This window comes from Ictidomys tridecemlineatus, chromosome 9, assembly GCF_052094955.1.
Source record: "Ictidomys tridecemlineatus isolate mIctTri1 chromosome 9, mIctTri1.hap1, whole genome shotgun sequence".
Lineage (NCBI taxonomy): Eukaryota > Metazoa > Chordata > Mammalia > Rodentia > Sciuridae > Ictidomys > Ictidomys tridecemlineatus.
In genome coordinates this window covers 146,604,006-146,624,511 of record NC_135485.1, presented here as the reverse complement: position 1 = coordinate 146,624,511, position 20,506 = coordinate 146,604,006, and the positions used below count along the sequence as shown (strand labels likewise).

General features: G+C 48.7%; 1 protein-coding gene across 4 annotated transcripts in view; it reads right to left on the bottom strand.

The window, feature by feature from the left end:
* Nucleotides 1-20,506, bottom strand: part of Trpc3 (transient receptor potential cation channel subfamily C member 3) — a 114,969-nt gene that overhangs the window by 13,927 nt on the left and 80,536 nt on the right. For 3 of the 4 annotated variants that reach the window (XM_078022158.1, XM_078022156.1, XM_078022159.1), the window contains exons 3-9: nucleotides 18,421-18,606; nucleotides 17,812-17,922; nucleotides 9,130-9,294; nucleotides 6,532-6,748; nucleotides 5,169-5,402; nucleotides 2,657-2,921; nucleotides 115-310 (exon numbers count right to left, since the gene is read on the bottom strand). In XM_078022158.1, coding sequence (XP_077878284.1) covers nucleotides 115-310; nucleotides 2,657-2,921; nucleotides 5,169-5,402; nucleotides 6,532-6,748; nucleotides 9,130-9,294; nucleotides 17,812-17,922; nucleotides 18,421-18,606 — 1,374 coding nt within the window. The remainder of the gene's footprint in view (nucleotides 1-114; nucleotides 311-2,656; nucleotides 2,922-5,168; nucleotides 5,403-6,531; nucleotides 6,749-9,129; nucleotides 9,295-17,811; nucleotides 17,923-18,420; nucleotides 18,607-20,506) is intronic. The other variant, XM_078022157.1, reaches the window with a different exon arrangement.

The following is a 20,506-nucleotide window of genomic DNA, read 5'->3' as shown; positions in this document are numbered from 1 at the left end:
CCAGGCTCTCTGCACGGAAAGGAGCCTCTTTGTGACCACAAGGCACAGAAACAGGTGTCGCATGCCGTCAGAGTGGGATGGCAAGGGCAGATGCTGGGGACACAGTGCACTTACCTCAATTTCTTGATAGGAGCTATTGATCATAGCAATGAGCATGTTGAGTAGAACCACCACCATAGTTACATTGTATATCCCATAAAGGACATAGCCAATATTCTCTATGAATTTGTGGTCGTATTTGAGCACAACAGAAGTCACTTCAGACAACCCAAATATCGACCAAAACAAAGTCTTGAAACTTTCTTCTACACTGTGGGGAAAAAAGACACACAGTAATTGATTAATGATTCCAAGTACTAATTATTCAGAAGTAAGACAAGTTAGGGCTGAACACCATACAGATGTAAAATGCAATCAGAACAAACATTAGCAACTACTTCTAGCAATTTGAAGAAGGTTAATAGAAATCCCCCCTCAGGTTTTCAGGACTGGCGATTAAATGGCCAACGGAGCTTTTCTGAAGGACCTTCCAGGGAAAGTTGTTGTGCTCAGCAGGAGAAAGCTGAAGCCATATTACAACGCCCACTCCTTTCTCCTGGGAGGATGAGAGTTTGAAGTTTGATTTGGTAGACGGTTTAGATATTTAAGTCAGTTTTCCTGGAGTAGAACAGAAATTAAAATTATGAATCTACTTTAAAAAAGTATATGAACATATTCCTTGCTGCATCACTTGCTATGAAATAATTTGCTTTTAGAATAAAAGCAAGCTAGATATGCAAGGAACAGGTTGAATGATTCTGGAGCATCCAAACCCGGAAGGCCATGCAACCACGGGGGAGGGGGAGGGGGAGTGGGACAGACCTGTCTCCACGTGTTCACTCAGCGATGCCAGAGGAGGGTTAAGTACGAAACAAGACAGCCACGGTGAAAACCTCTATCATCCAGTGACAAGGGAAACCAGACACTTACATTCTACTTATGGAAAAAAAAAATCTCAAAGTGTCCCAAAGACACAGGCATTTCTGGAACTAGGGAGAGCTAGCAGACTGGGGGCCAAGGGTGGGCGGGGGAACAGCCTGTCATCGTAGACACCTCTCTGAATCTTTTGTCACAAGAACATACAGTCAGTCACCGCTGGGTATCTGTGGGGGCTGGGTTCTAGGACTCCCTGGGAATATGGACGTCTGTGGGTGCTCAGTCCCTTAAAGAAGGCTTAGTGTTTACATATAACCTATGCACCTCTCCTGCATGCCGTAAACCATCTCCAGGTGGCTTACAATGCTTGATATGGTGACACTGCAATGCAGTTGTTGCAACAGTTGTTCTCCTGTGCCGAATAGGGGACAAGGACAAGGAAAAACAGCTGTGTGGGTTCAGCAAGGACACGGTGTTGTCAGGCCACTCGTGACCCAGGGCTCGCTGAACTAACAAGGAGCCCACAGATCCTGAGAGCCAACAGCGCCACCTCCCCAGAAGCCACCCTTGGCTGGACATGAAGTGGGGCAGCGGAACAAGGAGGCTGCGTATCTCCCCTGATCACAGGACTCCCTGATTCCTCCTTCAGCGCACCAGCACCCGGCTCTCCCACACCAGTCCCCCCCTGGCGTTCCTCAGCCACGTTGGCAAAAGGCACAAGGCTGTTTTTAACATGTGACTGACTTGTGATCCCTGATCCGAGGACTAAATAAATAATCCTTGAACAGTTATGTAAAATTCCATTACAAAGAAAGGTTCTAAAGCAAGTTCTTTTTTCCGGAAAACAATGAATGGGAATGGTATTTAAAGAGGGGGAGGGAAAGGGGTGGCGCTGTGCACCTCTGTGCGTTCCCCAGCAGGTTCAAGCTGATTGTTTCCTTTATTACGATAAAGAGAATCTCAGTCTCTCGCACCTTCTGACTGCTCTCTGTTAACTACTGGGAACACTAGTTCAGAGCCATTCAGATGCCGCAAGGCCTGGGCGTGCTATTCTCCTCTACCGGGAACCTGCCGGGAGTGAAGCTGCTTCCCAGCATGGCTTCCTTCACAGGGCACCCAGGAAAGGCAGGAGGGAGCCTCACGACAGGGACTAAGATACAGGGGAGGCCATCGTCATGACAACCGAACACCAACGGCGAGAAGGACCCACACAGTCTGGGTGCCTCCACCCCGAGGCCCACAGGGGAAGTGAGACTCAGCTGGGTCAAGGAAGGCTTCCGGGGAGACAGTCACAGTGCAGGAACCAGGTGACCCTGGGCAGGAAGTGGCCTCAGCACTCCAGTGGGCTCCAGGACACGCCCTTTCCTCTCGCCCTCCTCCCCGCACTGTCAAAGACTCATTGAAACAAACCAGGGCTTCCGTTTCAGAAGGGTAGTCCTAGCTACAAAGGGACAGGCCTAAATCTAACATAAAGAAAGAGACATCCAGGATTAGCAATCCCATACTCCATTCTCTTAAAATAGCAGATTTTGTCCAGGATTTTTTCCGAATCCTGATTGATTCTGTGGCCAAAGTTCACTAAGGTAAAAGAGATGAAGTTGTGGAGCCACAGAATCACACGCAGGAACTGACTGTTTTCATGGGTTTTTTTCTGCTCTTAAAAACACCTTCACTGGGGTGATTGAAATTTTTCTTCTGCTTCGTCTAGACCTGCTGGAAGTCCTCTTCATGCTCGACTTACGTGGTGAAAGCAGCGTTGACTTTGGCCCCCAGGTAGTAAGAGTACAGTATGAACATGCCGATCATGAAGGCCAGAAACACCATGATAAAGAGGACCATGAACTTGAATATGTCCTTCACCGTCCTTCCAAGAGAGATCTGCAAGGGGCCGAAGCTCTCGTTGGCAGGGAGGATGTAGGCGATGCGAGAGAAGCTGAGCACAACTGCGATGGCATACAGGCCTTCGGAGATGATCTGCGGGTCAGAAGGCAGCCATTTATCTCTAGCTAGAAAAGAGAGAGAGATGAACAATGGAGCGCCCTGCCCCGGCCAGCAGGCAAAGTGAACGCACCAGTAGGTCTGTCCTGTAGGTGGCTGGCTCTGCTCTCCGCCCACTTAATGAACTGTCCAGTACTATTCTTACGTTCATCAAGAAACAAAATTTCTATATTACTTTCAGTGGAGAAAAGACCAGTGTAAAGACACTAAACTGACAACACATGGATCCGAAAAAGAATAAGAGATAAAGAAGTTAGAGCACTTCTCAGACACCGACGTGTCCAGATGATGCGACCACCCACTGGCCTGCCCTCTCATCGTTAGACTTATTAATCAGCTGTTCTGGTGTCCAATGGGCATAGCTGGAGTAAAACTTTTTAAAAGATATCTTTAGTTGTAGATGGACACAATTTAGTTGTAGGTGGACACAATATCTTTATTTTACTTATTTTTATGTGGTGCTGAGGCTTGAACCCAGTGCCTCACCTGTGCGAGGCAAGCGCTCTGCCACTGAGCTATTGTCCCAGCCCGAAGTGAAACTTCTTTCCCATGTTTGGTGGGAAATTAGTTTGTCTATCAGTTTATGCAAGTGAAATCTCAGACAGCATTGAGGGAGAGTGTCACTGGGCCACAGTAGTGCTGCCAGGTGATGGCCAAGCAAGCTGACTTGTTTCTAGAGGACGTAAAAGGCCAGAAAGGGTAAAGATTGGGGATGCAGATTCACAACAGGAGCCTAATGAGCCTTTCAAGGTTACTGAGTCTGCAGCAGATCCATTTCCCCGGCAGGTCAGTGAAGAACTGTGTGGCTGCTTTTGCGTGAACCGGGTCATTTCCAAACGTATGGACACACTGTGGACATTGCAATAAGAAACGTTAACATTCACTGAACACTCCCAGCACGTCACTGTCACGTGCTGCCCCGTGAGCGTGTGGCAAATGCTGACCTCTTGGAGATGCAGAAGCCAAGACTTGGAAAGTCAAAACCATGATCAGATCACTTGTCCAGGAGGTGGAAGGTCAGCAGTCACCAAGTCCCCTTGAGACAACAGCCATTAAATAGGCACAGATAAACTCAAGACACATAAGTCAGGGAAATATCAAGACCTAGATAACCACGCTTCAGTTCCACACATTGCAAGACCTTGCTCGTGAGAGCAGGAGCCCAGCCTTCCAACCTGGACTCCCCCCCCCCCCCCCCCCCCCGGGAACCCTGACTGCCTCTACAGTCATCCTCCAAGCAGAACACACACTCCACGCCTGAGCTTCCGGCTCTGCAGGGCTTAGATTTATACACATGGGTGAAGATTGTCACCGCAGCTCAGGGAAGGGAGCAAACAGCACCCGACAGGTCTGTGCTGGGCAAGAGGGCATCCGCCGCCTTTCACCTGGATGTCCACGGGGCCCCTGCTCTTGGTGACAGAAAAGTCCGGCAAGAGCCCGGCTCTGGGCCAGGTGGGTCTGCTGTCTCCGTAGCTGCGGCTCTCTTGGCCTCCGCGCCCCGGCACCTCAGCTTACGTCTTTTTCCTGTGGCTCTCACAGCCGTTTAGACTTCCCTTGTCTCATTTGCTTGAACCCACAGCCTCGGGGACTCTGGGCCCTGAGGATCTGGCTTCCTAGACTCCAAGGCTCATGCTGCGTCCACTGTGCACAAATGTGCAACACACCTTTCACACTAACACACGGAAGTGGTCCATTATTTAAGGGGGGGCTTATGTGGTTTCAGTTACTCATGGTCAACTGTGATCTGAAAATTTTAAGTGGAAGTTTCCACAAATAAACCATTTATAAGTGTTATATGGCACAGCATTCTGAGCAGCCCGCTCAATCTGTGCAGACCCATTCTGTCTCTTGTAGGACATGAATACCAGTGTGTCCATGTGGTATAAGCTACCTGCCCATCAGTGACTTAGGAGCCGTCTAGGTGATCAGACCCACTGTCACTGTATTGCAGTGTTCATTGTTCAAGAAACCCTCGTTTTATTTAATAATATGCCCAGAGAAAGAGAAGCGATGCTAACAACTGTATTATCATATGTTATTATAATCATTCCATTTTATTATGAATGTCATTAATCTCATTGTGCCTAACTTACTTGTTAAATCTACCACAAGTACATATTTATGTGTGGGAAGAGACAATATGTACATACATCAGCAGTTTCAGGAGCCCCCTGGGGGCCTTGGGACACACCCGCCTTGGATGGAGGGGCCACCCTACTCCTGACTGGCACTTCCTCCCGCAGCGAGCCACTCACCGTAGGTGAAGTACTGTATCTCGGGCGGCAGCGTCACTTCGCTGAGGTCGCTCTCTTGCACATAGCTGTCCACGTACTGCTGGGCTTTTGTTGCCTGAAGGAAGGCCAGGAACCTGGCGGTGAAGGCAGCGATGAAGATGGAGAGCATTCCAAAGTCCAGCACGTTCCACAGCTGCAGGATGTACTCCCTGGGCCCTTCCAGCCACAGCTCCTTGCACTCCGACCACATCATCCCTGCGTGGGAAGCGAGGTGCACGTGAGAGCATGCTCAGGGGGAAGCCGCGGCCAGGCGCCTGCCGACCCAGGCCCACCCTCGGGAGGACACACCCCGCCAGAACCAGAGACAGGGCTCTACACGTGGCCACCCACACGGGGACCTGTGGCAGGTGCAGAGAGGAGGAAGGAAGCAGGCAGGTCAGGCTCCGGGAGGACAGAAGAAGAGGTGTCCCTACAGAAATCCAAGTGGCTGACCATCAAGCCGTGGTGACTGGGCAAACGAGCCCCTGCAGGAGACAGTCACCTGGAATTCTAGTGACGGGCTCCCCAGCCACCCAGGAAGCTGGACTGTCCCCTCCCCACTCCCGCTCTGCCCCATGCTGGGGAGGCCAGGAGCATCCCAGGGACAAGACAAACCCCCCAGAAAGGCGCCACTTAGGACGAAACTGAAGGCAGAAGGTGCCTCGAGGGGAGAAGGGCACAAGGTCACCCTGTGAGAGGGCACAGGAACCAGAGAGTTCACCAAGACAAAGTTCATAAGATGATTACTTGGCCCAGGTTGAGACCAGGGGCCAGTGAAGGGGATAACAAGCCCATCCACTCAGGGAAGGAGAAGACACCAAGAAACACACAGGACGGAGAGAGAAAACAGACAAAAATTTGGATCAGTAATCAGTGCACAAACCTGTTCCAGCATGCGCTTATTAAAATTTTCACCTTAACACAGGTACTCAAAATGGGTTACTGCAAAGCAAAGTAACCAATATCCTGAAAATGGAAACTCCTAAAAATCTCTCAAATGCAACATAAAGGTTCTTTAGTCCTCAGTTTATTTCATAAGCATTTCAATTGATCACAACAGTGAGTCACACTTAAAAACTTAACTTAGTTGTGTTCAATTATTGAAGTTGGATTTCTGAAACACGGTAAATTTGTAATCAGGTCAAGTTAATCATAAAAACTTATTCTGAGTTAAGGCATAACTTTTATAGGCATGCACCAAATTATTCAATTATTTTGCTCCTTAGCTCACCTGACACTGGTGACGTCCTTACCAGGGAAGGCATAGCAGCTTTGGCAGAAACTGACCATCATTCAGACAACTAGTTTTTGGTAAAAGTTAGGGTACTTGAAATCAAAGCCTCACCTAGAACCCAGACCATGATCAGCATCTCTGTCCACGTGAACTGAGTGGTCTTCACCCTGAAGATCTGTTTGGGGTAGTCAGTGACCGTGATGTTGGGCAGTGTGGCGATGCCTTCAAACCTGTCGGAGGCGTTGAACACCAGCAGGCCCAGGAAGATGATGAAGGAGGCCGCGTGTGCCACAAACTTCATGAAAGGGCTCCGCAGAACCCGCCCCAGCTGGAGCAAGACGGGGCAGCGGGGAGAGAGACAGAGAAATTTCACTTTAGAAAATGTGCTTTTAACACTTCACATACAGACAACAGATAAAGGAAATGGGAGCACTTTTAAAGACCTGCTTCTGTTCCTGAAGAGCTATAATGGTGAAAGCTAATCTTTACAGGGAGACTCTTGGTTGAAAAGTGACTTAATAAGGCCTCGGGATTCATGGCTTCTCAACGTCTAGCTTCCCTCGGGCAACTGCGCTGGCAGATGCCCTTCCAGGGCTCCCAGGACCTGTGCGGTTCTTGTTCCTTCTTCACGAGACAGACTTGGTGAAATCACAGTTCTTGCAGCTGGAAAGAAACTTTGAATGTGCCCTGTGCGGGTCTTTGATACTTTGTAACTGAAATTCTAGAAGTTTGCAGACTCAGGGCATTAAAAACTCTCTGAGGGGTTGAAAAAAATAGTTACTACAGCAGAAGTAAATTCGAGTTCTCATTTCTAAATACTTCAAAATCATTATACCTTGTATCATATGAAAAGGCAGAAAGTATTAGAATCAAAATGAATATTTTATCCATTACCACCTCAATAATTGAAACCTCCAAGTAGGTTAACTTAATTAAAAGTCATCCTCTGAGTTTGGAAAATTATGCTATAGTGCAAAGCTATTCTAAAGTTCAGTTTGTAATTATTTTTAGGTGACTCCTGAAAAATCCCCTGGGACATGATGTCCTTAAAAGTCCCGTGTTCTGGTGGAAATGGAAAACAGTTCCTCCTGTCTCCAAGGCCTCCGCGGCCCTCACTCCTGAGCATGCGGTAGATTTATCAAGTGAGTTGTCCAGTCCACACTCTCAGCTCCTGCCTGGAACTCGGCCTGTGACCTCAAAAGCACTGAGGTTCGCATTTGAAAGACTGAACTTTGAACAAATGTCCAGAGCCTCAGTTTGATGTCAACAAATGACCAAGAACATCCAGGATTGCTGGGGCTGGAGACACAGGAGGGCACATGGCAGAATTCACATCTTCTACGCTGGACACAGAGGAGTACACTGCCGTGTCACACTGCTGTCCACAGCCGTGGAGAGGGCACATGGGGCAGCTTGTCCACAGCATCTGCTTCTCCTAAAGGTGGAAGAGGAAGCTGTGCCCTTCTCTGAGTAACGGGGCAGGTGTGCAGTATGCTTGCTGTCTCCTTTGTGCCCTGGAGGGGTGGTTCACAGCAGCTATACACGGGGGGGGGGGGGGCACAAGGAATGACTCAACTCCCACCACCCCCTCTGCCCAGGAGAGACTGCCACCCTGTGGGGAGTGGCCCCAGAGGTCCACTTCAAACCTGACGTCCTGTCCTAGCTGGTGAGCTGCTAGGAGACATGGGAGTGCTCCAGTTCATCACCCACAGAGAGGGACGCCCGTGGGAGGATGGTGGCGTCCCTCAGTGCTGTCCTCATGGATCAGGGTTTGGTGTTTATGTAGCTGAAGAATCAGGAAGTACTTTTCCACAATATGGAACAGAAGAACTTAGTCCAACTGGGTCCGTAATGATGAGCTTTCTGCCCTCGGCTGCCCTGGGCAGCCCAGCAGTGAGGTGAGAGGAATGAGGAATCCCCCCAGACACAGACACACACACACACACACACACACACACACACATTGTGCCCCGGAGCAGGACTGCCCGGGAGTCTAGCCAGAGTGCCCACGGGTTTCCAGGGCCATGTATAAGTGGCTGTGACTCGTTCTGCCTGACACTGCCCCCATTATAAATAAAACCAGGTTCTGGAAGACGGAGCAGGACTGAGCGGCCTCGGAGCAGCTCCTTCCCTCCCTCCAGCAGTGCCTTATCAGCCTCCCTGGACTCCGCGGCCAGGCTGGGTCCCGCTCCCGCCTCGTGCAGGGACCCCTCAGGCCCCTCTGCAGGGCTCCTCATGAGCAAGGCGAGGAAGGGTAGGGGACAGATGGCCTAAGCAAAACCAGATGATGTCACAGAGCCCACGTGTGCCTGGAGGAACCGAGGGCTAGGGGGCGACTCAGGTCCCAGGCTGAGAGCCCGTCCTCAGTGGGCTTGGGACCCAGCCTCAGGTGGCTCCCGCAGGCTCCGGCCAGCTCTGATGACCTACTGCTTGGCTCTCACCGTGGGGCTGTCCCTTCTGGTTCCAGCAGGTCAACGCTCTGCGTATGAAGCTGTCAACGGTGTGGGCCTGGATGCGCTGGGCCTTCTCTCCTGTCTGTCTACCCCGAGATCCTAACTCCTGGGCCTCAGCGCCTTGTGCCTGCAGACGTGGCACAGATCTGTGCTCGCGAGGGAACCAACATCCAGGGGAAGCCCTGAGCGTGAAGCTGCCTCCTCTCCTCATCTAGAGGGTCACACTGCACCAACACAGGAGGGTGGGGGCCAGTACCCGGCTGCAGGGGGCGATCCAGTAGCCGATGGCGAGCAGCGGGAGGCCCACGGCCACGACCAGCACCACCAGGCACTTGACAGCCACCGTCTGCTCCCGCAGGCCCGAGAGGTTCTCGTACCAGATGGTCAGGAGCTGCTGCTGGCAGTTGGGGTGCGCCACAAACTGGGGAAGGGAGAGAGAGAAGTCACCACACCGCGCGCACACCGCTCAGCCGGGCCCCACGTGCGCCCAGACAGCGCCAGACCCAGGCCCTGGAGGTTCCGGAGAATCCTCCTTTGCCTTCCCCCCATTTCCCAAAGCTACTTCGTGACTGTTAGCAGAGCTCATGTGGAGACAGGCGTGGAACCGACACTGTCCTTCGTCAGAGTTCTTTCTGACAGAATCCCTCCAACGTTCACTGCTTCCCGTGTGCAGTGTGAGTGGCACCTGGCTCCTTTTGTGAAAGTGTGCGACCTGCCATCTGCCGGCTCCTGGCACTCAATGCCAATGGAAACGCAAAAGGTATTTGGCTGATTGTCGACTACTGCTGAAAGAGGGTGTTTCTAAATGTCTCCAGCAGCCCTAAAATGCAACATGTATGAAAAGTACAGAGACGCTGTGCCCCCTGAGTGTGTAGGTATTGTCACTGAAAACCCAAAGACCTGCAAAGCACCAGTGACCTGCAGGTGGTGCAGGTCCACGCCCACTGCCTCGGGCTGGCATCCCCGTGATTTCTCTGTTTCAGAAACCTGCCCTCTTGCAGGGCCTTCCTCCACACAGGCGAGAAGAACACAGCAGCATCTCGAGCGGTTATTTCCTGACTACAGGAAGAATGAACCAGTGTCACTGACTTCAGCTGCCACTTGAGTTCGCCACGCCATCTGCCTGCATTGTTGAGAGGCTCCGGGGTTCTCAGGGATCTGCCCTCTTCCGGGCAGCACAGTATCAGGCCAAGGTCAAGCTCCCAGGCCCCAGAGCTGCCATGGCGCTAGGTACGCCCTCCTCTGAATCCCAAGCTTGGGAATCTGGAGGTCATTCCAAAGCAGACTATGAGAGCCAACAGGTTTTTTAAGCCTTTACTATGATAAAATAAAATTCTCACTGTCTTCTGGAAAGCCAGAATAAACAATGACAACAGACCTGTTAGGATGCGCCCACAAAATGTTCTGGGAACTTGGAGAGGCAGAGAGCAGCCGCAGTTCCCACTGGCCAAGGGTTCCTCATCCTTCAAGTTCTGGCCAGTGACCCTAACGGTGCCTGTCACCCAGGCAGTTCCTCAAGCCACACAGCTGTCCACACCCCTGGGCACGATGCCCCCGCATGGCCACCCCTGGCTGAAGCCTGCAGGCACCCACTCTGGGCATGCAGGCATGACAGCTCTGCCAGCTGCCACCAAGCCGCGAGCAAGAGGACTCGAGGGCCAGTTGATAGAGCGGAGGGAACGCAGCCACAGATGTGATATTTGAAATACTCAACTGGATCACTTGCAACACCACTACCTGGTGGTGTTTGGAGGGTTTAACGGCTTGCAAGAGGCTGCTCTTTTCTTGTTTGATGGTCAATGTATATTTATATGTTATGGACTTAGTGTTTGTATCCAACCCCTGATGTGAGGGTGTCAGGAGAGGGTGTGTGGGGAAGTGATCAGGTCGTGAGTGAACCCCCAGGGAGAAGAGGAGAACAAGGGCTCTGGACTTGCACAGCTGTCCCCCGACTGCCCCACCCACACATTCTGCTGAGATTCAGTCTCACTAAACCCTCCGGAACTCAGACCCCACTGTCACCAGTACTGCCATTTTCTCTCTTGAAAACTTGCCCTCCGCTGGGGAACTAAGCGTGGCTGACCCGTGGGGTCTGCCTCTGTTTCTTTCTCTTTCTCTTTCATTTTGTTTTCGGTGAGGGTGGAGCTCTCATGGCAGGATCAGTGCCCTGTAAAGAGTCCCCTTCCTGCCACATGTGGGTAAATGAGAAGATCACAGTCTGTAACCCGGAAAAGCACCAGAGCCCAACCCTGCTGCACCCTGAGCTCCCCTTCCAGTCCCTAGAACAGTGAGAAATACATTTTTTTTTGTTTATAAATCACCCAGGCTGAGGTATTTTGTTATAGTGGCCCAAACTAAGACACATTTTATTATAAATTCCTTTCATTCAGTTATTCAAATCTGAGGTCCTTATGCACTCTAGAGCTTGCCGGATGCTAAGCACTCATTAGATCTTTCCAGACCAAGATTCTGTCACACTTTAAAGTTTCTGCCTTTTGAAAACAATATTTCATGTAACATTGCAGTCATTATTCGAAAATGATAAAATCCCTGGGTCTAGTGCTGGGTACGGTGGCACATGCCTGTAATTCCAGCTATTAGAGAGGCTGGGGCAGGAGGATTGCAAGTTGGAGGCAAGACTTGGCAATTTAGTGAGACCCTGTCTCAATAAATAAAAAGGGCTGGGGTGTAGCTCAGTGGTGGAACACTGGTCCACAGTGCCCAGAGTTGGGGTTCCATCCTCAGCTGTAGAAAAAAGAAGGAAGAGGAGGGGGGAGGAGGAGAGGGAGGAGGAGGAGAAGGAGAAAGAAATCTGTGGGTATAATCAAGGGTGACAACTTCCCGGGTCTATGTGATGAGATTCTTAGGACCCTTGATGAGAACTCCAAATTTCCACCCCCATCCTGGTCCTATATTTGTATCATTTTCTTATTCGTCACCCCTCTCTCCAGCTCCCAATGTCCATCTCATTATTCATTCACTCATCAGAATGGCTGAGACCTTGCTGAGAGCCAGACACTGTGCTGGGCACTTGGCACAAGAAGACAAAGATGGGGGCACCTGCCTTGCCCAGAGGGCTTGGCTCTGCTCAGGGAACGCAGCGAGCTGTCGCCAAGGGACAGGCGTGGTCAGAGTTTAAAATGAAACAGTGTTAATTTGGATGTTGGTCCACATGTCTTGGAATTTGGGGGGTTGCATTTGTGGGAAGTTGGACAGGCAGAAATAAAGGGCACCCCTGGTAACACTGGCCAGGCTGGCACAGGAAGGAAAGCTACAGGCTGAGCACATAAGTCACCAGATTGTCACTACTTGGAAAGCCAACCTTGTACCTTTTTTTTAAGGATATCATGTTTCTTTTTTTAAAAATATCTTTATTTATTTTTATGTGGTGCTGAGGATGGAACCAGGGCCTCACACGTGCGAGATGAGCGCTCTACCGCTGAGCTATGGCCCCAGCCCCACAACCTTGCCCTTTTTTTTTTTTTTAATAAGTCGAGGGTTTCTGTGAGGTCTGGAGACACATGGGCTGTGTCCACTGGGATTTCTGGATAAATTTCCTTGGGGCTTGTCTGCTGACTATGGTTTGAATGTGTCTCCTCCAAAATTTGGATGTTGCCCATGTGATATTCTTAAGAGGTGAGAGCTTTGAGAGGTGACCAGGTGAAGGGTGCACACCTCAGCTCTCGGGAGGCTGAGGCAGGAGGATCCCTTCAGCTCAGGAGTGCAAGGCCAGCTGCGCAACCTTACAAGACCCTGTCTCTTGAAACAAAAGCAGAAATCCCTCTACTAAGAGGTGAGGAGGCCCAGGGCCCTCCCTCCCCGAGGGGATGAAACCTTACAGAGAGAGTTCCTGCGCCGCGGTGAGCTGGCTTGTCTTCACTCTCTGCCGCGTTAGGGCCATGCCTGCCTGTCTCAAGGATGCAGTCCTCACCAGAACTGAACCTGCTGATGCTTTCTTGATCTAGGACTTGAACTACCTCCAGAGCTCTGAGGAAGACATCTCTCTTCCTGTAAAGTAGCCTCAAATATTCGGTTACAGCAGCACAAGGACTATGATACTCTGGGGCTTCAAACCTTGAGGATGGAAACATTGGAGCCTCTTCCTGCCTGCTAATCCCCAGACCTGAAGATGCGTTTGATGGCATGAATTACATCTGCATAAAGGTTGCACGGCCTCAGACCCCCGACGGAAACCTGTCCGTACCACACAGCAAACGTGAGGGTCAGTGTCTGACTTGCTGTGACTTGGACAGCCGGTTAGATGCCAGCCCAGATCACAGCGTCTGCTCTGTGTGTCATACTTTAAGACTCAGCCTAGCAGGTGCGTTTCCTACACACCTACTTCTACCCTCTCTTTATTTGTGATAATTCACCCTCCATGACATCTGTATTACTTTTAGTTCATGCAAATAGATTTTTCTCAACAATTTAAAATTCTACTACAAGCATATAAAGGGCATTTCAAAAGCAGAAGATAAAACCAAATATAGTATTAGCAAGTAAGGGGAAAAAAACCAACAAAACTAATCCCTCTAGGAGATGAGTTTTTCACTTTCCAATGACTTCAAAATAGGGCACTGACCTTTATCTCTTAAAACTATTTTACTTTCTAAAAAATATCCCTGTGTTCCACACCACAGCTAGCTGGATAGAATTTGTATGTTGTTTCCCAACTTCAGTGGACCAGCAAATTGAAGTCATTACAAAAATAATACCCTTATTTGAGGTTTTCTGATTTGAAGGAAAAATGCTTGACCCAAGCAAACGCCGATCTTTTGGTGGAGCAAAGCACCACAGCACTCTAGGACAAACATTTTTTTTTTTCCTGCCAAATGACTGGTAGGTTGTAAACTGAACCACCAATCAGGACAAGCTAGACAGAATAATTAAATAGGTTTACACTTAAACATTTTCATTTTACACCGTCTTTTCATCAAATCAGATTTCACAATATTCACATATCATATTGCTGTGTAAAAACGTGGTAGGAACACTCTGTTTTTGTTTTTAGTGACACGGATAGAGCCTCAATTCATACAGCTTAAAAGAAAATATTCTTGTGACTGACAACTGGACAACTTCTTTTTACAGTTCATTGAGTTGTGAAATGTAAATGTAAAGCTTCTATACTGTACAGGTTTCCCAGACTGTGGACTGGGCTGAGGGCCTGCTGTTGTCCAGGTGCCTGAGCCCAGGGGTAGGAGAGGTGCGGGGGCAGCCCCTGGGCCTGGCCGAGGGCACAGAGTCAGTGGCTGCGGGGCTGCCAGGCCTGCACTGCTTCACGTCCCTTCCTTAGATGAATCTCAGACAATGAAACTGAGCCCGTTATGCAGGGAGAGGAGCCAGGGAGAGGAGCCAGGGGACGCTTCCTCTCTGGATCGCAGGTCCACAGACTGAGTGGTCTGCATGATCCAGGCCATTGGCCGCAGCAGCCGGCTCCTGGGACACTTCCCAGGTTGCACTTATCACACCTGTGGAGGGCAGGGGTTGAGGCTCACTTGAAGAGCAGGACCGAGGTCCAGCCAGGATTGGAACTCAATAGCCTTTTTAGGGGCAGAGTCCATTATTCAAATTGGACAAAGTTAATGCTTTTGTCCAAAAGTTAATTTTCAGAAACTCAATTTCATTTTCACTGGATTCCATGCTCTTAGTGGAATAGAGTGCCCATCTATGTAAACAGTAATGTTTATCACTTCTGGCCTCAGGGTTTGCTTTGGACATCCCACAGAAATAGTTCTAGGATTAGTAACCTTCAAAATCTACGCCCTGATAGGAATCGGCGAACGGCTTGCCCACTTCCCCCGAGCTGTGGCTCTGGCTCTCTGATAACGGGGGAGGGAGCACAGGGTCTGCATGTGAGTAAACACTGAAACTTGAGTCTTCCTCTCCTGGGGTCACGTGTGGAGCCTTTGCTCACTGTTCCCCGGCCCTGGACGTTTCCGCACACATTTCTCTGAGCCCTCTGGATATTAAGAACACCAATCCTCTATAAGTGACAATCCAGAAAAACCTTTTCCCAGTTTGTCCCTTGCTTTTTTTTAAAAAATAAATTATTTTTTAGTTGTAATTGGACACAGTACCTTTATTTAATTTATTCATTGATATGTGGTGCTGAGGCTGGAAACCAGGGCTGGCACGTGCTAGACAAGCACACCGCCACGGAGCCTTCACCTCAGCCCCCGTCCTCCACTGTTTTGTCTGTGATCTTTCTGGGGTGCAATATCATTTGTTTCTGCTTTGAGACTTCTTTTGCCTTCATGTGGGAAATTTCTTTCCCATGCAAATGTCAAAGGCACGGTGGCATATTTCCTGTCCCGGCCTTCTGCGTTTTCATTCTGCTGATCACCTGTGGATGCTCTGTGAGGCCGGGATGGAGCGCATGGGTGGACCTGGGCAGGACCTGGGCTCTGGGGGCTTAGCGCTGGTCCAGGCTCATGGCCTGCTTATGGAGTAAAGCAGGGAGCAGCCCTTGGGCAGGTGGCAGAGGAAAGAAGTCCTAAGTCGTCGGCCTCCACAGCTTGCCATTAATAAAGCCAGTGTCCACGGTGGAACATCGGCTGAATGAGCATGGACTCACGAGGCTACTGAGGACAGGGGGCCATAAGGCATGACGTCACTTGGGAGCCCCGTGGACCAGCTCTGAGCCTCAGTGGGCAGACGTGTCCTTAATATCTAGAGGTCGCTTTGCTTGGGGACTAGTAAGGAGGTGGTGGTGAGGGAAGTGGCAGAGTGGAAGGGGTGATGCTCTTCCCCATGGCTGGGGTGGAGATGGGAGCGGGGAGTGCGGGGAGTGCAGCCCGCCCCCGAGACAGCAGAGGAAAGGGAGAGCTGGGGCGGTGTTGGGATTCCAGGACAGAGACCCCAGGGCGGTGACTGAACCCAGGATCTACACCTCCAGGTGTTCTGTTTTTAATTTCGAGAAGGGGGTCTCAGTAAGTTGCTGAGGTTGGCCTTGAACTTATGACCCTCCAGGACAGCTGGGAGTATAGGTGTGTCACCATGCCTAGCTAGAATGAAGTTCTTATACTCTGTTATTGAGTGAAGATTCCAAACCAAAGGCTTCAATATTCCTTAGGGCATAAAACAAACAGAACATAAATGCTTATGAAGGGCTAAGTCACCTTTCAGTTCTAAATACTTTTTGTTTGTTTGTTTGTTTCCTGGTGGTTGACTGATAGCAAGTTTACTATTAATGACACCTCACGCATTGTGACCTATGCACCAATTTGCTTAAAATTAACATGCAGAAGGACAATCACTCCGCAAGACAGCTTGGTTAACAGGAGTGCGTCTGCAGATGAGCTGTCTCTGCCAACACGACACTCCACAGCAATGATAAAAAACCAGAGACGAGCAGAATCAATTCTCTTCTCTCAGGTGCCAAACGGAAGGACCACATATTGCAAGCTCCGTGAAGACGTGTCCAGACAACTTTCTAAAAACAGCTTACTATCAATCTTGTTGAAATTATCTTTTCCCCCAACATAGTGAAACCTCAACCAGCAAGGATGCGCAGAGAGGAGGGCGGTCAAGCCAACTGAATTACCTTGCAACTAATAATTTCCATGAAAAGTCATTTTGCTTTGATCCTTGCTGAGAACCTTCACATCTGACTGTCTTGTTAAGGAGAGGGAGATTTGTCATTAATGTCTGAACAGAATCCACCGAGTGCCACAGGCAGAAGCTCTCCACACTGTGGTTGTGTTGTGCATGTGTGTGCACACCTGTGTGTGTCCACGAGGGCGCAGGGAGACTGCCCCTTCCTCCCTGCTGCCAAGAGCTCCTGCTGGTGTGACTTGGAAGGGCCCTTTGACAACAGGCTGGGGGACTCACAGCGCCCTCTCCACGGTGCATGAGCCGCTGTCTACTCAGCCGCAGAATTGTTCTGTTGGGGCCACAGAAACTCCCTGTCCAGGTCAGTTCCAGTGAAGTTTCTAGAAGCCCAGCTTAGTTCCACCTTTCCTTCTGGTTCTGTGAGCTTCCTAACACCCCTTACTCCATGGTTTCCTGCTAAAATCGGCTAAGTCTGATACCAAGGACTGGAACCAGCACAAGGGACCCGAAACGTGTCTTTAGTGACTGATCTTGCCTAAAGGTCATTCACTTTGAGCAGGAATTTTCATAATGGAGAAATGTTATTAGTTAATGCTTATTGAGCAGACACCGTGTAGCACCCTGTATCTGCTGTAACCAACCATCAAACACCCGAATGTTAGTCACTGTTATGGTCCCCACTTTCCTGACCAGCAGATCGAGCCTAGATGGCCAGGCGACTTGCCACTGGCCACTCGGGGAACCCATGGCAACATCAGGCCTTGAGTCCTGCAGGGTGGCTCCAATGCCTATCCTCCTAAGCTCCATGCCACTCTGCAGAAAGGACAGAAGCCGTGCTGGTCATTGACCTGATCAGGAAACCAGATCTCTGTCTGTTCTAATAATAGCTAACGTCTTCATGATCTGTCAGCTCCATTTAAAGCACACACAGCAAAAAACAAAAACAGAACAAAGAAACCTCCTCAGCTACAACATGGATAAACTGTCAGATTCTGGATAAATATGATTTTATTATAGTGAAAAATACTGCAACTACTATTTTCATGAATTATCTAATACTTTATTATCTAATTATCTATTTATTTAATATATATCCCTAACAGTTTTAGAAATAAATAAAATATATACACCTAACAGTTTTATAAATATACCTAACAGTTTTTCTGCAACAATCAGAATAAAAATAATCATACTTTCAATTTCTCATACTTATATGATCAATTCCATAGCTCTGGACCTTGGACATGTCATTTAAGTCAGTGACCTTCAGTTTTCCAGAACAACAGAAACCTCATCATCTATCTTAGCTATTTTATAGTAAAATAAATAATAACATAGTCTTGCTGCAAAGATTAGGATGAGAAAAAATGTAATAGTACCTTACATGTGAGTTCCCCAGCCTGTTGTCAGTGTAATAGTACCAACGACATGGGACAGCTCTGAAAATAGTAGGCATGCGATCTCTCTTATACGTGGAATCTAAACCCCCCAACTCCTGGAAGTGAAGAACAAGTGGTTAACTAGGGTGCAGAGGGAATGGAGAGATGGTGATTAAAGGGTTCAAAGCTTCAGTTAGACAGGAGGAATGGATTTTCGAAATCCATTGCACAGCACAGTGATTATACTTACATGTATTCAAGCTACAGATACTGTTATTAATTGCATTGAAATTGCAACAGTTGCCAGAATGTTTTGCATATCTTCATCCATTTAAATCCCACCAAAACCTGAGACACATAACGGGGAATGTCCTCCTTTTATATGAGGAATCTGAAACTTATAGATTTATGACTTATCCAAGGACCCATAATGGATAATAAGTGGAAAGGATCCAAACCTAGATGTTTATCTTGCAGCTCTACCTGGATTCTCTACTCAATGCCTGTCACGAAGTAACAGGAATTCCTTCAGTCCATGGCATCTGCTCTGATGGTCCCCAAGCGTCCTGGACACTGGCACTGGTGTGCCACGTCCTGGTGAAGCGTCCACTCACCTTTTTGACTTCATACTTGATGGCGAGCTTGACGCGGCTCAGCGCTCTGTGCCTGTGCACCTCCGGGGGCTCCGCAGACTCCAGGTCTCCGTTCAGAATGGCCTCCACCTCCTCCGAGTCCCGGCAGAGGTCCAGCACGCCTACCACAAAATCTTTGCACTGCATGGAGAGCTTCCTATAGTCGTTCTAAAAACAAGAGGTTTTTATAGTCGTGCTTAAAACAACAGATTTCCCTTTACCCAGCGGAAAGCGTTTAAGTGTGTGTGGATTAGCAAAGGTGTCCCTTCCCCAGACGGGAAGCCTTGCTGAGATAGATAGGGCTGGAGTTGCCTCCTCCTTAGCTAGGTTCCCCTCTATGACCTGCCCAATGATGCGGGACAGTTCTGAAAACAGTGTGCATGCGATCTCACTTACATGTGGAATCTAAACTCCCCAACCCCTGGAAGTGAAGAACAGATAATGGTTAACTGGGGTGCGGAGGGAATGGAGAGATGGTGAACAAAGGGTTCAAAGTTTCAGTTAAGACAGGAGGAATGGATTTTCAAAATCTATTGCATAGCACAGTGGTTACAGTTACAACAATGTAACTATTGTAATATGTAATATTTCAAAATTGCTGAGAGTAGCCAGGTGCAGTGGCGCACACCTATAATCCAGGGGTTCAGGAGGCTGAGAAGGAAAATCCCAAGTTCAAAGCCAGCCTAAGCAATGATGAGGCACTAAGCAACTCAGTGAGACCCTGTCTCTAAATAAAATACAAAATAGGGTTGGGGTGTGGCTCAGTGGTTGAGTGCCCCTGAGTTTAATCCCTAGTACCCACCCCCTCAAAACAAAATTTCTGAGAGTAAACTTCAAGTATCACAATGATAAGGGAGGTGATGAATATGTTAACTGCTCAAGTGATCATTCCACGTTGCACACATACATCAAAATTTCACATGGTACTCCATAAATATATAAAATCATAATGTCAATTAAAAATTCTAGCTGGCAATGTAGCTCAGTGTAGCAGAGCACTTCCTAGGATGTGTGAGGTCCTGGGTTTGATTCACCATCACTACAAAAAATAAAAAAAATTTACATTTCTTTAAAAAAAGTGATGTGCTTATAATTCACTGGTTCTTATTAAGTGATGTTGGCTAATTGGCAATGCTGAAAGACCAAAGGATCAAAGAGTTGTATCTGTTTTATACACACAATAGTTATTCTAAAGCCCAAACGACACTATATCTATTGACTGGCAATTGGACATGGAAGAAGGTCTACATGTGGAAGGACGCCGTCCAGGTCGCCATCCCTTGCCTTGTGGGAGAGTTTGCTTCTCAAAGCACAGTTCTCAGACCTGTACCAGGTGTCCTGATGCAGAAATGGAGGCGGGCCCAGCGACCTGTGAGTGGTTCTGACCCAAGCTCATGCTTGAGAATGTTTTCTGATAAACATGAAGGAGCGAATGGGTTCCCACCATATGAGGAGGGTTTTCTTCCTGGTTTGTCTGCAAGGCACATTATCACTCCCAGTAGAACTAGGAGAGAAATGCCTGATTATACATAATTGAAACCTCAAGGGTTACAGAAAGTCAATACCTGCGAGAAAAATTTCCAGGCCACTGGAACTAACACCTTGCTAAAAATAATCTGAGAGTTTTTAATTTCATTTGCATATTTAGTGGCACCCACAGCAGTCCCTGCTGCCTCCTGAAGGCAGCTCTATTTCTAGCCCTGGGTTCCGGTCAAGGTGCCACAGACCATCTCTTGTGAAAGTGTCTCACCTTCAGAAACCTCTGCTCTACCTCTGTGAACTAAAATGCTAGCCCCTTACGGAAGCCATCCAGATAATCATTTAATTTGGTACACTTGCGGGAAATAGAATTCCTCATTTCAACACATTCTGAGACTCCTTGTATATGTATAACCCAGCAATACTCAGAACTGCAGAATTCCTGGGCTTCCAGAGATCATTCTTTGCAAGAAGACACAAAGAATTCCAATTCTCTTCCTTTCAATATTTAACTTGATCTTATGGGCAAAACTGCACCAACTAAAATAAAGAAGTAGAGGAAAGAGGTATTGTTCAAAGGCTGCCCCAA